This window comes from Sitodiplosis mosellana, unplaced genomic scaffold, assembly GCF_009176505.1.
Source record: "Sitodiplosis mosellana isolate CC-2019 unplaced genomic scaffold, AAFC_SMos_1.0 Smas_scaffold_6226, whole genome shotgun sequence".
Lineage (NCBI taxonomy): Eukaryota > Metazoa > Arthropoda > Insecta > Diptera > Cecidomyiidae > Sitodiplosis > Sitodiplosis mosellana.
In genome coordinates this window covers 19,619,661-19,642,419 of record NW_022601467.1, presented here as the reverse complement: position 1 = coordinate 19,642,419, position 22,759 = coordinate 19,619,661, and the positions used below count along the sequence as shown (strand labels likewise).

The window sequence follows — 22,759 nt, the reverse complement described above, 5'->3', positions numbered from 1 at the left end:
CGAACGACAGGCCGAAGAAGTTGATTTCATGTTTGAGCCACTCAAAGCGGAAGTCATGCTGTTGCGCAAATATGATCATGAAATGGAAACAAAAGTGAAGGAGCAATTCGTTGAGCTGCCGTTGTCATGGATCAAACTGAAGAAACTCAAGAACATCGTACGAACGGACATTGATCCGGTGAAGGAGCATCAAATGAATTTGACTGGCAAACGTATCAAATTGTTCGGCTTGCGACTTAGAGATTTCAACAAACGCTTCCGAAGACAGGCATTCTTCAGTCGAGATTGTCAAACTGCCTACGAACTCATTGATCAAATGCTTGAGCAGATTATTAAGTACGAGAAACAGGCCGAATTGTTGGATATTTTTGCCGTTCTGTTCAATATCAATGTTGGTCCAAATCGTGCGATAATGCAAGAGTGTCGAAGAGACACAAAGGTGCTAAAGCAAGTGTGGGACTATTGGTATTCCATGCAACATCGCATTTATTTGTGGGAGAATACATTGTGGTCGAAAATTGACGTTGAAGCTGTTGAAGGCGAGTGCAAACGAATTGCTAAGGAGGTACGTGCCATGGATACCTGCTGTAAGCAGTGGGACCCATTTGTCGTTTTGGAAGGCGAACTGCTGAATCTGATGACATCATTGCGAGTACTCACTTCCATACAAAATCCGTCGATCAAAGAACGCCACATCGACGAATTGAGAGGCATCGTGGGCTACTATTTCGAAATCAACGAAAAGACCACATTCAATGACTTAGTGATGTTGAAATTGCATTTGTACGAAGATCAAGTTAAGGAGCTGGTTGATAAAGCAGTTAAAGAGCAAGCCATCGAAAAGGCACTGGTGGAAATCGTTAAGGTGTGGTCTGACATTGGCTTTGAGTATGAGCAGATTGGTAACAAGAAACTGTTGAAAGTGTCCGATGATTTTATGGAGTTGCTGGAGGATAATCTTACGCAGCTTCAATCGATGATGGACTCAAAATTCGTCGGCTATTTTTACGATCAAGTGAGTGAATGGCTGAAAAAAGTGTTCAGCGTGCAGCAGGTTGTCGAGCTATGGATGGAAGCTCAACGTAAATGGGTTTATTTGGAGGTGATTTTCGTTGGATCGGAAGATATCAACGAGCAATTGCCCGAAGAAGCGCGCAAATTTGCAGTAGTTGACCAAGGTTTTCGAAAGGAAGTCGAGATTTTGGAAGAGTCACGCACGGCGGTCGATGCATGCGGCAGAGAAGGCCTTATCGAATACCTCAAGTTCTTGGAACCAGAATTAGCCGATTGTGAACGTGCCCTGAATGCTTACCTTGAAACAAAACGTTTGGCGTATCCACGATTCTATTTCGTATCGACAGCCGATTTGCTGGACATTTTGTCAAACGCTACCAATCCGGAGTACGTTGGAAAACATCTGACCAAACTCTACGATTCACTGGCTAAGCTGATATTTAGAAGCGACGGTACTAAGCAGGCGTATGCGATGCATTCAAAGGAGAATGGCGAAGAAGTGGAATTTTTGAATGAATGCAGTTGCGAGGGGCAAGTTGAAGTTTGGTTGAATCGAACCACCGATTCAATGCGGGAAACATTGCACAACAAATTTGAAGGTACGCTAAATGTTATGAATTCTTATACTTTGAGCAAATTTGGCATCAATTTATAATTGTAGGTGCACTGAAAGCTTACGCTACTAAGCCACGACACCAATGGATTTTCGATTGGCCAGCACAGCCGGCTCTTTGCACGACACAAATCGTTTGGTCGCGTGACACAGATGCAGCATTTGCTGAACTGGAAGCTGGATTTGAAAACGCTCTGAGAAACTATCAGAAGATACAAGTTCAAATGCTGAATGCACTCATTAACTTGCTCATGGGGACACTAACCAAAGGCGATCGCCAGAAAATTATGACCGTGTGCACAATCGATGTGCATTCAAGAGATGTGGTTGCCAAGATGATTTCGCAGAAAGTTCGAACGCATTCATCATTCCAGTGGCAACAGCAGCTCAGGCATCGTTGGGATACAAAGGAGAACGACTGTTTTGTGAACATTTGCGATGCTCAGTTCCGTTATTGGTATGAGTACCTTGGAAATTCACCACGACTCGTTGTAACGCCACTAACTGATCGCTGTTACATTACTTTGACGCAATCACTGCATTTGGTCATGGGAGGAGCTCCAGCTGGGCCTGCGGGAACGGGAAAAACCGAAACGACCAAAGATTTGGGCAAAGGCTTAGGAATGATGGTTTACGTCTTCAATTGCAGTGAACAGATGGATTATAAATCATGCGGTAACATATTCAAAGGACTGTCTTTGACTGGAGCATGGGGTTAGTTTCATTTTTTTTACCGTTTTTCTTAATTCTTAACAAAGTTCACTCTTTTATATTTCATTTTGAATCTGGTCAACATTTTTTTTCTGTAAATATAAAGGTTGCTTTGATGAGTTCAATCGTATTTCGGTTGAAGTCTTATCAGTAGTTGCAGTTCAAGTAAAGTCAATTTTGAATGCGATCAAGGCAAAGAGAGAGCGTTTCAATTTCATGGGCGAAACAATTAGTCTTATACCTACAATTGGTATGTTTATCACCATGAACCCTGGATACGCCGGCCGAACTGAACTACCGGAAAATGTGAAATCACTGTTTCGACCATGTGCGATGGTTGTTCCAGACTTTGCGCTGATTTGTGAAATTATGTTAGTTGCTGAAGGCTTCCAAGAAGCACGTGTTTTATCGCGAAAGTTCATTACACTGTACACGTTGTGCAAGGAACTACTATCGAAGCAGCATCATTACGATTGGGGATTACGTGCCATAAAATCGGTGTTGGTTGTGGCTGGAAATCTGCGTCGTGGTGATAAAGATCGTCCCGAAGTGCAAGTATTGATGCGAGCTCTGCGCGATTTCAATGTGCCAAAAATTGTCACCGATGATATGCCCGTGTTCATGGATTTGATTGGTGATTTGTTCCCTGCACTTGATGTGCCACGAAAGCGTGACTTAGAATTTGAAAAATCGGTGAAACAAGCGGCGATCGATTTGAAATTGCAACCTGAGGACAATTTTATATTGAAAGTGGTTCAGCTAGAAGAATTGTTTGCTGTCCGACACTCGGTGTTCATTGTTGGTGATGCTGGTACAGCTAAAACATGCATCTGGCAAACACTCAATCAAACGTACAAAAACATGGACAGAAAGCCGCATTACGATGTGCTCAGCCCGAAAGCGGTTACAAACGACGAACTGTTTGGTGTTATAAATCGCAAGACTGGCGAATGGATTGATGGTTTATTCTCGTTCATAATGCGTAATCAATATGAAATGCCCGGTGATGGACCGAAATGGATCGTACTCGATGGTATTGAGAAAAATTTGGAAATTTGGACATTTGATTTTAAATGATTCTCTATTTTTCAAGGCGATATCGATCCACAGTGGATTGAGAGTTTAAACACACTTATGGATGACAACAAAGTGTTGACACTGGCCAACAATGAACGAATCGCGCTTAAAGCCGAGATGCGACTTTTGTTCGAAATCTCTCACTTGAAAACAGCGACACCGGCAACAGTTTCACGAGCTGGTATCTTGTTTATAAATTCAGCTGATGTGGGTTGGATGTCTTATGTTAATTCATGGGTCGACACTCGGAAAACAAACAGTGAAAAATCCACACTACGACGACTTTTCGATCAATACGTTCCAACACTCATGCAACTCGTGGCCACCAAAATGAAAACCATTGTTCCAATATCACCGATTGCAATGATTATGCTGATTTGTAATCTGCTCGAATGTCTACTTGACCCGGAGAATATGCCAAAGAAAGGAGTGGACGCATGGTATGAAATGATTTTCGTGTTTGCCACTATATGGGGTATTGGTTCCTCACTTTTCAAGGACACAAATTCTGATTATCGCGAAGAGTTCAGTAAATTCTTCCGTAAAGAATTCCAAACCGTTACATTCCCGCTGGGAGAAGGAAAGAACATTTTCAGCTACTATGTTGATGTTGAATCAAGAGAGTTTCGGCCATGGACTGACCTGTTGCCCGAATTTCATTTGAATGTTGATTTACCGCTTCAAATGGTTCTTGTCGACAATGAAGAGACCATTCGATTGAAATACTTTATCGAAATGTTGATTCGAGCACGGCGTGGCGTAATGTTGGTTGGAGCTGCTGGCTGTGGTAAAAGTGTTATCATGAATGGAAAACTGAAGGAATTGTCTGACGATTATTCGGTGGCACAGGTGCCGTTGAACTTCTACACCAGCTCCGAAATGATGCAATCCAATTTGGAGAAACATTTGGAACGACGAACGGGTCGCACGTATCGACCAATCGGACCGAAAGCGATGATTTACTTTTTGGATGACATGAACATGCCTGAAGTGGACACGTATTACACAATTCAAGCGCACACAATTGTACGTCAATTCATGGACTACTCGTCGTGGTTCGATCGAGCTGATTTCGTGTTGAAAGACATTCAAAAGTGCCAATTCGTTGGTGCATTCAATCCAACGTCTGGATCGTTTACGATTGACCCACGGTTACAGCGATGGTTCTCAACATTTGCCGTAAACGAGCCGAATGACACGCAAATCCGTAGTATTTACTTCAATATTTTGTCGCAATACCTGAGCGATCCGTTGAATGAGCTATCGAAAGGAGTTGTCGATCAGTGTGACGATATCGTTGATGCTTCCATTCGTTTGCATAAGAGAATGATTAAAAACTTTTTGCCGACCGCTCAGAAATTCCATTACTTCTTTAATATGCGCGATTTGACAAACGTTTTTCAAGGATTGCTATGGGCGACAAAAGAGTGTTGCCCGAATGTTGGAAGTTTACTGCGGCTGTGGGCACATGAATCGACTCGCGTTTATTGCGATAAACTCATCACACTTGAGGACAATGCACAATTTGAAGTTCAACTTAAAGAAACCATCGACGAGTCATTCGGCAATGTCAATTCTGACTCGGTGCTACAAAAGCCATTGATTTTATTCCATTTTGCGGAAAGTTTGAACGATGCGAAATATATGCCGATCAAAGATTTCAAAGGATTGAACCGCAATTTAATGATTGCCATGGAAAACTACAATGAATTCATTGGTGACATGAATTTGGTGAGTTAAAATATTTACATTTTCCTTCAATTATTGGTTTCTATTGATGAATTCTTTAAATGGTGCGTAATTTTCATTTGGTAGACCCTCTTCGAAGATGCAATGAGTCACATCACTCGCATCAGTCGGATTATGAACAGCGACAGAGGCTATGGCATGCTAATTGGCGTGGGTGGTTTTGGTAAACAGTCACTTACTCGTCTCGCCGCCTTCATAAACACATTGGAGCTGTTCCAAACGACCGTTCGCAAAGGATTCAGCATAGCTGATTTTCGCGCTGAATTGGCCACACTGTACATGAAATCTGGAATGAAAAATATCAACTGTTGCTACTTAATGACCGATGCACAAGTGGCTGACGAGAAATTTTTGGTTTTAATCAATGATTTTCTAGCAACTGGTCATGTTTCGAATTTATTCGCACCAGAAGAAGTGGCAGAAATTGCGAGTAATATGGTGAACGAAACAAAACAAGCCGGTATCAAAGACACGCCAGAAAATTGTTACAATTTCTTCATTGAGAAAGTTCGTCGAAATCTCAAGATGGTGTTGTGTTTCTCACCCGTTGGACCAACACTAAAGACACGTACGCGAAAATTCCCGGCTTTATTGAATTCAACAACGATCGACTGGCTCTTTGATTGGCCGAGAGAAGCTCTAAAATCAGTTTCCACCGGATTCTTGGCCAATATCGATGTTTTGCCAAAGCATTTAGTTGAACCAGTGGGAGAGTTCATGACCTTTGTACACGGAACGGTGAATGAAATTTCGAAAATATTCAATCAAAATGAAAAGCGATACAATTACACCACCCCGAAGACATTCTTGGAATTGATTGCACTCTACGATAAACTGATCAATGACAAAACGACCGAATACAAAAACCGAATTAACACACTTCAAATTGGTCTGCTGAAATTGGCGGATTGTGCGAAACAAGTCGATGGTTTGAAAATACAATTGAAGGATCAAGAGGTCGTTTTGGCGGCCAAATCAAAAGATGCCGATGAAAAGTTTGCTGCGGTGTTGGCAGAAAATGAGAAAATCCAAGGCGAACGGGACTTAGTGGCAGAGGAAGAGAAAAAAGTTGCAATCATTGAAAAAGGTGTGTCGGATAAAGCAAAAGTGTGTGCGGCTGATTTGAAGAAAGCGGAGCCAATCATGTTGAAAGCCATCGCTGCCTTGGATACACTCGATAAGAAAAATCTAACGGAGTTGAAGGCATTCTCAAGCCCGCCCGAAATTGTTGTTCATGGTGAGTGAAATGTTATGATTTTTATTACGAGAAAAAATCCTCTATAGATGAAGTAAATCAAATTGCTATTATTTTTCTTTAAGTTTGTTGTGCGGTTTCCGTGTTGCTCACACCGAAAAACAGAAAAGTCACACCCAAAGCCAAACGCAGTTGGAACGAGTGTAAGAAAATGATGGGCACAGTTGATGTCTTCTTGCAAAACTTGAAGAACTATGATAAAAAGAATATTCCACCGGCGGTCATTACACAATTAATACCGTATTTGAACATTCCCGGTTTCAACGGTGAATCGATCAAATCAAAATCACAAGCAGCGGCTGGTTTATGCGAATGGGTATATATTTGCCATTTGTTTATATGCACTGTTTAATTTGTATTTCACTTCCCTCCATCCACTAGGTTATTAACATCTACAAATTCTATGAAGTTTACTTGGAAGTGGGACCAAAAGAGAGAGCATTAGAGGCAGCCGAAGGTGAACTTCGTGATGCGCAAGCCTCATTACAAGAACTGACGGATAAATTGCTGGTGTTCCAGAGAGAGTTGGACGTTTTGGAAGGCCATCTGAATGATGCGATCAAAATGAAAGAACAGTGCCAAGCCGAGGCCGATGCAACCGCATACAAAATTGATTTGGCATTCCGATTGGTGAATGGACTTGCTTCAGAAAAAGGCCGATGGCTGGATTCGATTGAAAAGTACAAAGAATCAATCACGATGTTAGCCGGCGATGTGCTACAAATAGCATGCTTTTTGTCGTACGTCGGCGGATTTACAACATCCTATCGCTCTGATCTGCAAAACAATTACTGGTCTACAAAATTGAAGTCAATTCAACCAGCCATTCCAAATTCAGGTGGTAATCCGCTTGAGATGATTTGCGACGATGCGGTCGTTGCGCAGTGGAACAATGAAGGATTGCCAAAAGATAGTATGAGCGTTGAAAATGCCGCCATCATGTTGAATTCCTCGAGATGGCCGCTCATTATTGGTAAGTAACACTTAGTTTTTGTCTACCCATTCCAAAAACGAATGATTGAAAGTATAATTTTCTAATTGACCATCACCTGCTTCCTTCGGTTTAATGTACCAGATCCTCAACTGCAAGGCGTCAAATGGATTCGCAAACGGTATGGTGAAGATTTGGAAATAACGTCATTCAAAGTGAAAAACTACCTGGATGTTGTGGAGAAGTCAATTCGAAATGGTCAAACATTGTTGATAGCTGACATAAGTGAGGAGATAGACTCGATTTTAGATCCGTTGTTGGGCCGTGTGTTGGCGAAAAAAGGCACGATCATTGTGATAGGTGACAAAGAAATCGACTACAATCCGAAATTCCGGCTTCTTCTTCAAACGAAGCTATCAAATCCGCATTTCAAGCCTGAAATCCAAGCCCAAACCACGCTTATCAACTTCTCCATCACAGCCGATGGCTTGAATCAGCAACTTCTCGCTGAGGTTGTCAAAATCGAACGAGCCGATTTGGAGGAGCGCAAAGCCAATTTGACAAAGCAGCAGAATGAATTCAAAATCACTCTCAAACAACTCGAAGAAGATTTGCTATTTCAACTGTCGAACGCCGGTGAAAATGTGCTAGAAGATGAATCGCTTGTGTTGAACTTGGAAAAATCGAAGAAAACATCCATCGAGGTCGAGATTCAAATCGAAGAAGCCAGAAAGACATCCATTTACATCGACGAGGTCCGAATGAAATACAAACCGGTCGCTGAACGTGGCGTTATTTTGTACTTTATTCTCAATAACATGAACAAAGTCAATCCGATTTATCAATTCTCACTCAAATCATTTGTGATTGTATTTTTGCGCGGCATGATATTCACCGAACCCGAGGAGAATTTAACCAAACGTTTGAATGCGCTGCAAGAAAGCATCACCTATCAAGTGTTTATCTACACAAATCGGGCTCTGTTTGAACGAGATAAGCTCATGTTTACATCGTTGGTTGCGGTCCAATGCTTGGCCCAAGTCAACAAGGTCAGTCCAAAGGATTTGGATTTATTGCTACGTTTTCAGGCCGGCGAACCAGTCGATTCGCCTGTGAACTTTTTAACCGATATACAATGGGGCAGCATCATAAAATTGACAAAGCTTGAAACATTGGTCGGATTGGATGTGGATATTGAAACAACACCGAAGTTGTGGCGAGTTTTGTTAACATCATCACATCCGGAAAGACAAAAATTGCCCGGAGATTGGAAATACAAGAGTTTGATTGAGCAAGTTTGTATATTGAAGGCAATGCGCCCGGACCGTTTGATCAGCTCGATGCGTTGCTTCATCGAAAATAATTTGGGCACGAGATTCATTCACATTCGTCAAACCGGCTTTGAGAAAACATTCGAGGAGACCAGCAGTTCGATACATACTTTCTTCACGCTTTCACCTGGAGTCGATCCGATGCGTGACATCGAAAAATTAGGATTGAAAATGAACTTTTCATTCGATGCAAATAATTTGTACAGCATTTCACTTGGTCAAGGTGAGACACACATAAATTTTTATTTAAAATTAATTTTTTTTCATAAAATACTAATAAAAATGAAAAAAAATAGGTCAAGAGATTGTTGCTGAAAATGCACTCGATACTGCAAGTCAACTGGGCGGATGGGTCGTTCTACAAAATATCCATCTTGTAGCGAAATGGCTTCCAACTTTGGAAAAGAAAATTGAAACGATCACCGAAGAGCCTCATGATGATTTTCGTCTATTTCTCAGTGCGGAGCCAGCTGCTTCGGCCGAATACCACGTGTTGCCTCAAGGCATTTTGGAATCGGCGGTTAAAATCACAAACGAACCTCCGACTGGCATGCAAGCAAACATCCACTCGGCATTGGACAATTTCAATCAGGACGTTCTCGAATATTGCAGCAAAGTAACTGAATTCAGGGCACTTCTATTTGCCTTGTGCTATTTCCACGCTGCAGTTGTTGAGAGACGCAAATTCGGTCCCATTGGTTGGAATCGCATGTATCCGTACAATTTTGGTGATTTAACCATTTGCGTGGATATTTTGAACAATTACCTCGAAGCAAATAACAGCACACCATGGGACGACCTACGTTATTTGTACGCTTGATTTTTGTGCTTAATTTTATTGCACTATCGTATTTAATTAATCATTTCTTTAATTTTAATTCTATTTCTTTAATTCAAGGTTTGGCGAAATCATGTATGATTGATTTTTGTGGTTGATTTTATTTCCCAAACATATTTAATTTATATCGTTAATTTTAATTTTATTTCTTCAATTCAAGGTATGGCGGACATATTACAGATGATTGGTAGGTGTTTTTGTTTGTTTTCTGATATTTTCTGATCTTCCAAATTTCAAATAATCATCTTTTGTTTACGACAGGGATCGTCGCTTGTGCCGCACCTATTTGGAAGTGTATCTTGAACCGAAACTAACCGACGGTGAGCTGTACTTTTCACCCGGTTTCGCTGCACCACCGTGTCTTGAATACGATGAATACCATCACTATGTTGACTTGAACTTACCCATCGAATCGCCCGAACTCTACGGCCTGCATTCCAATACTGAAGTTACAATTTTAGCCGCCGAATCGCAGAGTTTACTGGAAACATTGCTCTATTTGCAACCGAAACGTGCGGAAAGTCAATCAGAAGAGTCGCAAAGTCGTGAAAGTATAATGCTTGAAATAATCGATGAAATTTTGGGCAGAGTACCGGGTGAATTGCCCACATATGAACTATTGGAGAATACGGAAGAGCGATCACCATTCACCATTGTCCTATTCCAAGAGTGTGAGCGCATGAACATTCTAACAAATGAAATGAATCGTTCGCTCAAAGAGCTGGCGCTCGGAGTGAAAGGCTTCCTTGCAACATCCGCCGATATGGAAGCACTGTCTGAGGCATTATTCATTGGAAATGTGCCTGATACTTGGACTCGTCTCGCCTATCCGAGTAATTTCAAACTTCAAGCCTGGCTCGCCAATTTGATATTACGAGCTAATGAGCTTGAAAGCTGGGCTGCTAATGGCGCTTTGCCACCCTCCGTGTGGTTAACTGGATTTTTCAATCCACAAAGCTTCCTCACAGCCATCATGCAGCAAACTGCACGCAAAAATCTATGGCCATTGGATAGGATGTGTCTAAATTTCATGGTTACAAAGAAGAAGAAAGATGACTTCAAAATAGCTCCTCGCGATGGAGTAAACTTACATGGTATTATTTGACTAACGATATGCTAAGTTTGTCTGAAAGTGAAGTAAATATTTTTTTCATTTTTTCTTAGGTCTATTTATGGAAGGCGCTCGATGGAGCCCAAAACTCAAATCAATCGTCGATGCCATTCCGAATGAACTGTTTCACGAAATGCCAGTCATTTACGTCACTGCAATCACTGTCGACAAAAGAGATTTGAAGAACGTCTACGAATGCCCGGTTTATAAAGGTACGATGAGAGGACCCACGTTCGTTTGGACATTCGACTTGAAAACTGTTGAACCGCAGAGCAAATGGATCTTGGCCGGCGTTTGCTTATTATTACAAAATTGAAATGTAATTAATTAATCGAATAAATCAATCCAATAGCATAACAATGTGTGTTGTTAGTGTAGTTTCCACAGATTTCTACACCTTTATTTGCATGAATTGCATAATATTACAATTGACTTCGCTAACCATCGGAATAATTAACCAATTCGTTTGAAAGAAAAATCTTCGGAAATTCGATATTTTCAAATATTAATTTTCAGTGTTAGTTCTTACTGCATATCTCTTAGCTGTTATGTGTTTTGGTGTGTTCACATTACATCAAATAATACTTGTTATTTAGCATCATCCACTTTGGCAAACAATTCAAAACAAAAAGCGATTGAATAGTCTAACCTTTCAATAAGAGCTCACATCACCATTATGTGAGATGCCCTCTTCTTTAGTAGCACGTGTACCTAGTGGCATTTCTATCTCACCAGACGCAAATCTCTATATTGGACCATCATGGGATCACATCTGATTCAGAATTTATCTGTGTGTCATTGATATTTTACTGTATTGCTAAACATTTGAAATTCGGTATTTTGGATTTGCGACATCCATTGATTTATAAATACGCACACAAGAAATGAATACGATTCATTCCAGTAAGAGTATGGAATCTATACCATGGATCGCAATTGCATTCAATCAACACATATGCATATAACTTCACATCATCCATCGCAAAAATATGCACTAAACGCGCGTTCATTGGTTCTTTGAAAAGTAAAGCTGTTTCTGTTTGGCTGGCATTTGAATAGGTCGGTATTTAGGCGCCACAGCAACATCCATGAAAGAGCAGAAGAGATAATTGGTGGATTTCGCCCCAATTTGAGTGCAAATATTTTTACCGATTTCGAATTTAGAATTGCGTGCATTTGAATGTAAAACCAGCAGTTGTAGCATTTGTTCGAACACAGAAATTGAAATAATAAAAAATATTGCAAATAAAAGACGCAAGTTTATTATCCTAACAACTTTGGGTACATTTCATTTAACTAAAGTTTAATTTGAATTGATATTTTTACGGGCAATTCTTCGAACAGAATTTTGTATTTGAGTGAATTTTTCTAGCAACAAAAACAAATAATAACAACAAGCGTCTAAAGACCATTAATGCCTTGCGGCGTCTGGTCCGTTTAGTAATGATTTTTCTAGCAGAGAAGAAAATAAATAAATAAACATTTATTCAACAAGCGCATTATTATTATTTAAGCGCATAGAAATTGTTGGCAGCTTTTGTCCTGGATTGCCTGAAAGATAGCGTTCATGTCATCCAGTGATTTTTGATTTGATTGTCTGAAACGATGGGGAGCGTGTTTTGTTTTCGTTTTGTTTATATCATTCGTATAAAAAAACAGAAGAATAAAAAAATGAAAAAAAATAAAAAAATTAAAAAGAAGGGAGACATACTCGTTTGAAATGTGCCAGAGGGCTTTGTATAGTGTATGAGCTGATTTGGACGCATTTTCCTCATTCACCGCAACGATACCGAGCTCACATAAATAGCGATTCTCACAACTGTTTGCTCCTGAATGGCTTCCAATCTGTCGCAGCTCCTTAGATCTTTCTAAGAACGATAAGTACTTTTGCTTTTCATGTGTTAATCGCTCAAATTGATTTCGGCCCGTATAAATATTCACCGGCGGTTTTGGTGTCACTGTCAGGTAGAATGGTGGTTTGGGAAAAAACGTAGGCGAATACGGTCTATAGCACATAAATGGATGGTGTGTACATGTTAAAATCACGTGTGTACTGTGTAAATTCCCGAAGAAAAGGAAACTTACGATGTAGAATTTGCGTTCACCAACACAACATTTGGTGCAAATGCGGATATCACCAGACCAATTGGTATGGCAGTTGCCAGCCATTTGAGCGCTGTATGCCAAAGAACGCTGGAAAATTAAATATTGATTAAAGATTGATTGTTCGATTCATTATTATGATTCAAATATTTTCGCATCTCTCAAAATCGCAACTCACTCCTTATTAATCCGTTGAACGGGCGCTAAACTGTCTTTTGCATTAATGTATTCTAATTTGGTGTCGTTGTGCATGTCAATTGGCTGTGCAAAAGCTTCATCGGGTGAATATGTTGGAAATTCGGACGGTTGCACGGATGAATATAAATGTGCCGGTGTATGAATATTTTCAAACACATATGGATGATAGACTGGTGTCGTCAACGATGGAAACGTATTTGCTGAAAAAGTAGACGAACTGGATGTCGCTTCAGTTTCGTATGACAAAATTTTTAGATTTTTATCGACCGTATTGTTCAAGTTGACATAATTTCGTTTGTGCGAAATGCTCGGCCGTATTGTTCTCCACTTAAACTCCCGTTCAGCATTCTCGTATGGAATAGGCCATGGTAATTTGTCGTTTTCAGTGAGCACTGAACCACCGCGATGAACAACATCAGCTGGAGTTGTTGATGACAACGACGACGAATACTGTTCAATGCCATCGTTGAACTTTACATAATCTTTTGCATCGTATGGTTCGTGACTTATGTTTGTCGCTAAATTGCTATGTGACTTGTCACTCGACTTGAATATGGGAAACTTTTTTTTTTCGGAACATTTCGTATTTGAGCGAGTGTGCATGAAAACAAAAACGAAATTAGTCAGAGCATATTTTCTTGTGTGTAATTTTCAAAAAGAAAAACAGACATTGTCGTGTCAACTTACTGGAGCCACGTAACGATGGTTATTAATTACGAAGTTTTCGTTTGATTCCGACGATTGGCTTGACTCGACAATGAGCTCGGGTGAGGGTATGAAATTCTTTGTTGTTTCATGTTTATGTTTTGGCGGTTGCCAATTTGGTGGGCCAATATTTTGCTGCTGTCGTGGCGTAGATAAATTTGTGTTGATGCCATCGTTTAGACCAAATAACCACGCATTTGTCACGCCGACATTACCATTCAATTCGTCACTATATTCGAGAAAGAATTGGGATAATTTGCACAGCGATTTTATAAATCAAGCGTAAATAAACGTGGTGAAAAACAGGGAGTCAGGCGGGAGATAGTGTGCGAGAAAATGAATGTGTTGGATAGTGGAAAATGTGGTATGGTATCTATGAGAAAAACCTACTGCGTTGTCGTATTTCTCATTGCAATTGTGGCTTGAGTTGTAGAGTGGCCATGGCCATGGCTCGTGGAATTTTGTGTACTCGTACTTTTTGATGTATTATTTGATATCTTATCGGGCGAATTAATCGCAGTTGTCAGCAATGCCATTTGCGTGGTTGGCGTTTCATTTTCCTCCTCATGTACACGGATGGCATTTGTTCCAATGAATAGGTAAATAACTTGGAGCACCACAATAATTGACCCAATCTAATTATGCGAATAGAAATTGAGTAATTTCATTTGTGTGATTCATTCAGTTGTATGCGATGAGGGCCACACCACACCAATACACAAAATATTATAGAATAAAAACCATCATAACATATGTAGGCAAAATAATGGAAAACCAACCATTCGCATTTTTCATCAAGTGTTCTCGATTGTTCGAATAATGGCAAAACCCAATTTGAGCACATGGGTTTAATCGATCGAACGCAATAGAATACCATACACACACACACAATCACCGCAATGTCGAAGAACAAAAATGGAAAAGTATCCAAAACTGATAGACACCGACACGAAACAGCAAAAATAACACTCGAAACGAATATGAGAACGAATTAAAATAACAACATCGAATGAAGGTGACAAACTGAAATCGGCTTATGGGAAACCCAGATATTTATATATGAAAAGAAACATGAAAACCCGGATGAGCAGCAACATAAACAACACACATGACGATGTTACATACCACATACCATCCAATTTGTCTTGTGCGTATGTGTGTGTTTCTGCTTCAAATAATTTGCAATTGTTAATCACTGAATCATGTTGACAATCGGAGCACGCGACCATCCAGCCACCAGGTACCACATTGCTACTGTACACAAAGTCAGTTGAAAGTATTCGCTACATTATACAATACGTTTTTATTTTCTGTACGAATGCAGTTTAAATTTGTTCATCATTTCATTGTGTTCTTCTGGTGGTGTATCTGTTTAGCATTTTGTGAAATAAACAAAGAAATTGCTCATTCGATGCTATGCGACACTTCATATTGAACGCTTCAAGTGACGAAAACAATACTCCAGGGCATATTGAGAGAAGGGAAAAAGGTGTAAGATACGTTTAAAATGTCATAGAGTTGTTGTTGTTTAATAGAAAGTGAAAATTACAGAAAAGCGAGCAAACAAACGATTTTAAAAACTTAGTGTGTATAAAATTCATATCCCATTGTCATTGCATTATTAGCGTTTGTTCCGTGGAATCAATTTGAATGGGAATTCCATCAAAACTTGTACATGGAAATATGCAATTAAAAGCTTACGCGAGAGTCCCGACGAGAAATTTGCGGTAAAATAGGTGTACGCCGACATTCCGTCGCATATCCGCGGATACTCGCAATGCGAATAGGAATCCACAATAAAAGTTGCCGCAAAATGTTATCGCTGAATACCCTGCGACTATTCGCGCTGCGAACAACAGTACAGTTCCAACCTGAAGTTGGCTGCGCATGACATTTCAGAGTATTCGCAGGGTACTCGCCAACTATCCGCAATGCGATTATTCGCAAATTTCTTGTCGGGAGTAAGATGTTTTTAGCTCAATACTCTCAAAATGTCATGATCATTAAAATTGGATTTGCGCCAATAATTGTGAATCGGTTGTGTGTAAGACACATGCATAAATGCATCAACGCTAGGCTAACTAAATCGAATTCCCATCGATCGACTTCAACATCGTTGATTTCGAAATTTAAAATATTAATAGATACCCAATGCGAAGTGCATCGTAAGACGAATGTAATCCTGTTCAGAAAGCCAAATTTGCATGTTTCATTTATGTAATATCTCTTTACGCGTGGGCGGATCAAGTGATTAAGATCAATTGATCTTAATCATTTACCCAAAAATCGCTGTGATTAATGTGACAAATAATTACTCAATCATTGGGCCAAATGATTAAGTGATCAATTGATCAGATTAATTAATCATATGAAAAAATCAAAGAAAAAGTTTCATTTAAAAAACATGTCGATTTTTGCCAGACCTAAAAAATATTGAACAAAAATGGGTATGATTAATTAATCTGATTAATTAATCACTTAATCGCAAGTTAATCATGATCAACGAATGATTAAGTGATTAATTGTCACGTTAATAATTTCACCGATGATTAATTGATCACTCACTTAATTGCAATTCGCCCACGCGTACATCTCTTTGCTCCACTCGGATCGTATTGGTCTGTGTATATATTGTTGAAACATCATGCTAAGCCACATGATATATAGAGACATAATTAGCTAGGGGTATTTATGTCAGTTAAATCTATCGAATTTGATCGTTCCATTGCGATTTTGTTACGAATTCGCACATTCTCTGCGAATTCTTTACGAATTGTTCACATACTCTGCTTTGTCACTGCGAATGACAACTAAGATGGCGCCAGCTGTCAATGTTTGGATTTGACCAATTCGCAAAGATTTCGCAAAATTCGTGAAATATTTGAATGAATTTGAAGTCAAAACGCGTGCGAATTGTGCGAATTCCTGTCAATTCGCGAATACATAAATTCCCTTAGATAATTAGTGACTAGATGTGTTCAGGAATGAACAAGTTCAGATTATAAGAAGAAAATGGTCATCATCTTAGATCAATAACGGAGCAACCGTATGCCAGAATATTACATAAATAGACGCGATGCAGCGAACAAATGCTCAGTTTTGAAGTAGATTTCGGCCAGCACGACCTTTTTCCGTTAAAATATAATCAAAGTAGAAAAGAAAATCAGCGTATTGGTTCATTTCAAATTGGTTCAATATTGATATCTCAACGAAATGTCTTTAAATATCTCAAATTTAGGTTGCATTCGTAACAAGCAGCAGTGTTTTTTTTTTCTCGCGAATAAATGGTTGTTGACAAACATTCAATGTTTGCCACTCATAACGTAACGCATAGTTTTGGATTAAGAAACCAAAACATTTTACTGCATCGTTTCCAATTTTATAGACCGACACATTAATAGGTACTTGTAAATACACGAGATGTGTGCATTTTCAACTCTTCGTTTGTTTTCGTTCCGGTTCTTTTAATTTATCTCTTTTTTCTATTTTGTATAATTTTACTTCTCTCTTCTATTTGATTGATACTTCGGTGTGTTTAACGATAATTAATTCGCAGTCATTGAGGTTTTCCCCCAAACGACATGCTGTGGACAAATGACAAAACACAAAGAAGATGAAACAAAGAAATAAAAACGAAAAACACAAAATATTTTCTTGGAATACTAAATAAATTCCGATTCGCCGCAGAATTTTTGTGTTTACTTTATACATACACAAATGAAATGGAAATACAAGTGCGTTAGTCATGGAAATCGACAACAAAATAATTATAATCAATTTTGGTTCGACGTCAAGGCGATAACATTAATGAAATGACTCTTGACTACATATATGTACGTAATGAGTTCAATCTAAATCTTCTTCAACACGCACTGATGTCATTTTTTCGGTTTTGGAAACAAACAAACGAAAAATCAAAGGCCCAACAGCTAAATACACATCACATTAAATCACATTAACTTACTTCATTCGTCTTTGTCAATACCAGAATATAAAAATAAATGTCAGAATAATCTTTGAAAAAGAAAACGAGAAATAAACAGAAAAATATGCTTCGAATGTCATAAGTTCTTTTGCAAATCTGTTTTTCATTGGAAGTTGAATGAACCCATTAGCGCCCAACGTCCTATTTTTAGGACGCGAAATTCGTAATTTTTTTAGTGACTTTTTTTACATTTTTCTTTCTTTCGGCTAAACGGTTTGGAATTTTGGAATGAAATTTTGCAGGGTGGTTGCCAAATGTCCAGAGAGAATTTTCCGGATTTTCCGATTTTCCATTTTCCCGGAAAACTCGTGAAAAGTCGATTTTTTTTGATCAGAATGACATGAAACTTTGGGAAAATCATATTTGGCCAAAAAATAGAATACCCACAAATTTTCATCGGAAAATTCGAAAAAAAAATTTCCTTGGGCGTTAATGGGTTAATGCTATTCCCTTGAGTTTCCGTCGATGAGAGAACATTTCCTACTCTTTGCTCAGTTAAAATTGAACATGGACACATTTTCTATTGAACCCATTGGAAATATATGTATTTACTTTTTCGATACATGTAATCGAAAGCCATAGTAACGAACATTTCGTCAAAGTTCTTTTTCGTTGAAACGCATGACCTTCTTGCTGAGAGCGAATCTATAAATAACTTTGTTGTCATTTTCACAAGACCAAACGGTTTTCCCTATTCAGAACAGTAAAAACACAAATTCGTTTTCTTTTCCGTCTCTTTTTCGAAATTAAACAATACACATACTATTTACCATTGCGATGAAGTTTTATTTTCCATGACAATTTAACCGAGAGCTATTTGAAATGACTCATCCAAAAACCGTTTGGGAAAATTTTCGGTTTTCCGGTTTGTTGATTGAGGCTTATTCTGAAATGGGCAACAAAGGTATTTAAATTTAATTCAATTCTATGGATGAGATTGGGAGAAGTGTATGTTTTTTGACAACTTTTTTTTGGATGGAGTAGAGTATGTTTCACTCGTAGCTTCTGGCGAATTTCATTTTTTAATGACAGGAAATATCAAATTGGTATCGTTGCAAAGTCTGTCGAACATACACCACTCTCAGTACCACCCATGGTAGTATGCATCTCTTCTTTTCCTTGAAAATCCGTTATCCTTTCTCAATAAGAATTGTCGAGAAAATTTAAGTTCATGCAATGATCGACCGTTTATGAAGAGAATTCGCAGCCAGATATTGGAAGCGAAGAAGCAGCTTTTTGAGAAATGTGATGCTCTGTATGCAGAATCTCCATGAAAAAGGTTTTAAATGCCAAGTTTTGCGTATAAAGGTGACGGAGTTTTTAAAAATATCTCGGAAAAATACGGGCTAATCGATTCTATAACGATCTAATTGAACTTTAAGATAATCCAGAATTTGTTCAAGGTAAGCTTCTTTCAACAATTGCACGATACTCATGGGAAAAATAAAATCCGGGCACAATTTCTTGGGTTCTGTACAAACCATGGGAAAATATGATTACAATATCAATTTTTTAGACAACTCTTAAAATTGATATGATTTCCAACGAGTTTGTTGAGTTCATAGTTGTGTATTAGTTGTTTGCCGAACAAATGTAAAGTCTAAGTTCATTTTACTTGGTGATACTTATTGAATGATATTTTTAGAAGTCTGCAGCTTTATGCCGATGACTCATCGATAACATATGTATCTAATGACATGATATTCATAAAATGATTATTGAAGATCTTTTCAAGATTAGTGAATGGTTCAAGAATAACTCGCTAGTCCTACATGCGGATAAAACTAAATTCATGATCTTTAACTCAAACCGTAAAGAAATTCGCAATTTTCCTGATATCTTTCTGAATCAATCCAAAATAAACAAAGTCGATAAGATGAAATATCTTGGATTAATAATTGACAAAGATTTGTCGTGGAATTCACATATAAATTTTGTTTCAAATAAAGTCAGTCCATATGTGGGTGTTTTCAGAAGAGTCTCTTTCATTTGTGGTGACAGTGTTAAACTAATGCTTCTATGTGGGCAATATTAGCACCAAAGATTTATACAAACAATATAATATAATTAATTTTGAAAGTGTAGTCGAATATGAAATTAATACAAAGAACTTCAAACAGCTTTACACTACTCTCCACTTCCATTGGATTTCAACGGTCAACGTGTATCTAATGTAATGGGAACTAAATGCGAATGGAGACGGTGTGTAAAAAATAGTGTAGAAAAACTTTTTGAATGGGGATGGTTCTTTACACAAAATTTTAAAGAAGGAACTTAAATGTGATATTGATACACACGGAAGAAAGGTTTAAATATTCGCTACGCCCAATTTTTTTTCCTTGAAAAAAACCACAATTTGAGATTTCTCAGACAAAATTTATTTCGGCGCCTCCATTTTACATACATTATGGAGGTTCGAAAAATAAATTTTGTCTGAGAAATCTCAAATTTTGGTTTTTTTCAAGGAAAAAAAATTGGGCGTAGCGATTATTTAAACCTTTCTTCCGTGTGTGTATCAAATTTAAAAATAGTATACATGAGTATAGTACAAGACAGGCAGGAGACATGCATAAAATTAAGACAAATAATAAATTTGGCTCATTTTCATTTATAAACCGTGGAATATCTATTTACAATAAATTACCTTCGCCTTAAAAAGCTGCCAAAAGTACTAATATTTTTAAGAAACATTTGAAAAAAATTCTCCTTAATAAACAACTAAGCCATGACTTACTTAATAAGAAACCAAAGAAAAAAATGTATGTAATTCTTAAGAAAGTATAATAGAATAGAGAAATTTTTTTCCCTAGTTTGTAAGGGCGTTCATGTTACAAACATTTGCCGTAAATAAATAAATAAAATAAATACACACGTTTTGTAAAATGAGAACGATACTTTTTTGTAAATTGATGAAGCAGAGACTATTGATATAGGATAAATTAGAACATTAAGTGGAAAAAGAGTTGATGATATGCTATGCAACTTATGAGGTGAGCCAACCAGCAGAGAACATCATTTAAAATGACTTTTAATACCTCACATCATTTTGACTCACATAACTTGTGAATATAGATCACATTTTCACTGTTATTGAATTAAAACGAGGAAAAAAGAAGAATGTGCATGTGCAACATTCCAAAATTGGATCAACAGACTCCCACATAATATTATAAATCAACAATTGGTTCTTATAATTGTATCATCCTTTTTTTTCTCTTCTATTTATCTATCACAGATTTAAAATGTGCTTCGTGCATTGTAGTCGTAGTCGTCGTCGTGCATGCTTCTCCAATTCACTGAATGGATAAAAGTATTCGAAGGGGTCTAGTGGCGACGCCAGAAGCCATGCGCAATGGAAGAATCTAGCTGAAATGTATCGGCTTCAGCATGTATATTCAGCAATTTTCCGCTAATTTTCCGTTCTCTCAAATTATTAACTTGCCATTTAAACGCTTATACTGTATGGATCTAAACTTAGTTGAATGGTAGCACGCAATGAGATTACATCTAATTTGCGGCAAACATAGATAAATCCCATCTGTTTCTAAAGTACTTGTCTGGTGTTACGAATTTCGGCGCTAAATTAAAACCTATATAATTCCCTGTTCGTTGTTGTATATTACATTGAATATGAAAACGATAAAGTGGTTTCAAAACAAACTCTAAATTCATGTCAACAAAAAGTGTTGAGAAAATGCTTTATATTACATATTCCACGGTTGAATGATCATTGTAATTAAATTTCAATACGAATGATTGGTCAAAGAGACAGTTTTTGAACAATTTTTTGTTTCAAAGGTGATTTTTTGTTTCATCAAATTGAATTTAACCAGTTCTGCAAATACTTTGGTCAAAATAATTATTTATGTATTTAATTCATATTTGAATATTAAAACCACAGAAAGCGATTTTTGTTGTTGTTGTTGATATTTTGTGATTTACTGTGCAAACTGTTTGGCGAATCTGTTGTGATGTTCAATTTTAGAGTCCTGCATTGCGATTCCGGCGTAGTTTCAAATTGCAATTCAAAGTTAGTTTCGTACGAGAATAGATGGATTTTGTAAAAACATGCAAAATGTATCACAAGCAAAGTCTCACTTTTTTTTATAGAATCTCGAGAATATACAGGCATTCAAGATACAACAAAAATATATAATAATGATGTATGGTTTCATATGAGAAGACTTGCATTGATTGAATAGACTAGATTGTTTCTGAACTAAATGGCGAACAAATATTGCGGTTGTTGTTGGTGTTTTTTGTTTTCGTTGCTACTACTGTTACTCGTTTCAGTTTGATGATGCCTTTTATTATTTCTGTCCATTTCAATTAGCTTGTGAGAAGAATTGCGTTTTATAGCGACCATATTTCATACGGTGTTGGCCTTAGGTAAAGAAAAAAAAAACTATTTGTGAATTAAATGTGATCGTGAAATGTGTGCGATGGGAAGCCACATGGCAAATACTCAAAATAGAGCAAGCATTAACAAACACGGAGAGGGAGAGACAATCAAAAATAAATCGAGTGGATGCGAATTGATTTTGATTTTTCACAGTGCCAAGCACTGGAACCGACGATTTAGAATTTGACTTTTGTTTTGTGTTTTTCATCGATCATATAACCGACCACTGAAGTGAATAGAAGAACACTTAAATGATTCAACTGCCTCGAAATGAAAAAAAATAAAATCGAAGAAAGAAAAGAATAACGTTGTAAGCAAATAAAAAAACTTTAGATGGTTCCACATGGGCGGCAGAAGCAGCATTTTGATATGATAAAATCAACCAGAGCAATCCATAAAAAAAAGAAAAGCTTACAGTAATCGGATGTTAGCATCCAGCAAATAGGATAGAAAAACTTTACGATTTGTTTTGTGTGTGAAACGAAAATCAAAAGTGGATAAACACCATCGCTACAAAGTTTTTTTTTAAATAATTTATTTGAAAATTTATTACGCAGCATTCCGTTTACATTAGATATGTATATATTGAACTTTCAAGTAAAGTCGGCCAACGTTACGATACACACATAGTCAACATTAAAAGTGAAGAATAACAAACAACTCATCGACTCAAAATTTTCGCTACAAACTGTTGTTGTTGTTGTTGTTTTTATTTGATTCAATTTCGCTCGGTTCA

At 37.8% G+C, this 22,759-nt stretch overlaps 2 protein-coding genes across 4 annotated transcripts in view; one reads left to right on the top strand and one right to left on the bottom strand.

Annotated features, from left to right (window-relative positions):
* Window positions 1-25: 25 nt before the first annotated feature.
* LOC129578758 (dynein beta chain, ciliary-like) lies at window positions 26-10,987 on the top strand. Its single transcript, XM_055467830.1, has 13 exons — window positions 26-1,613; window positions 1,676-2,341; window positions 2,445-3,371; window positions 3,432-5,146; window positions 5,231-6,401; window positions 6,485-6,735; window positions 6,801-7,392; window positions 7,495-8,904; window positions 8,978-9,491; window positions 9,580-9,594; window positions 9,680-9,706; window positions 9,781-10,613; window positions 10,684-10,987. Exons 1-13 carry the CDS (start codon window positions 29-31, stop codon window positions 10,944-10,946), a joined length of 9,969 nt encoding a protein of 3,322 aa, XP_055323805.1. The 5' UTR covers window positions 26-28; the 3' UTR covers window positions 10,947-10,987.
* Window positions 10,988-11,869: 882 nt separating this feature from the next.
* Window positions 11,870-22,759, bottom strand: part of LOC129578754 (uncharacterized) — a 42,247-nt gene continuing 31,357 nt past the window's right edge. The window contains exons 1-7 of one of the 3 annotated variants that reach the window (XM_055467825.1): window positions 18,392-18,474; window positions 14,027-14,271; window positions 13,619-13,865; window positions 12,912-13,492; window positions 12,716-12,823; window positions 12,342-12,635; window positions 11,870-12,227 (exon numbers count right to left, since the gene is read on the bottom strand). In XM_055467825.1, coding sequence (XP_055323800.1) covers window positions 12,140-12,227; window positions 12,342-12,635; window positions 12,716-12,823; window positions 12,912-13,492; window positions 13,619-13,865; window positions 14,027-14,271; window positions 18,392-18,394 — 1,566 coding nt within the window. In that variant the 5' untranslated portion in view covers window positions 18,395-18,474 and the 3' untranslated portion in view covers window positions 11,870-12,139. Of the gene's footprint in view, window positions 12,228-12,341; window positions 12,636-12,715; window positions 12,824-12,911; window positions 13,493-13,618; window positions 13,866-14,026; window positions 14,272-14,415; window positions 14,804-18,391; window positions 18,475-22,759 lie in introns of those variants that run through there. The other 2 variants (XM_055467824.1, XM_055467826.1) reach the window with 2 other exon arrangements.

Excerpts from the sequence above, each read along its gene's own strand:
- LOC129578758 (XM_055467830.1), top strand. The coding sequence starts at position 29 with ATGTTTGAGCCACTCAAAGCGGAAGTCATGCTGTTGCGCAAATATGAT. Across the intron at positions 8,905-8,977 it reads CAGCATTTCACTTGGTCAAG|GTCAAGAGATTGTTGCTGAA; the intron begins GTGAGACACACA and ends GAAAAAAAATAG. Across the intron at positions 10,614-10,683 it reads CGATGGAGTAAACTTACATG|GTCTATTTATGGAAGGCGCT; the intron begins GTATTATTTGAC and ends ATTTTTTCTTAG.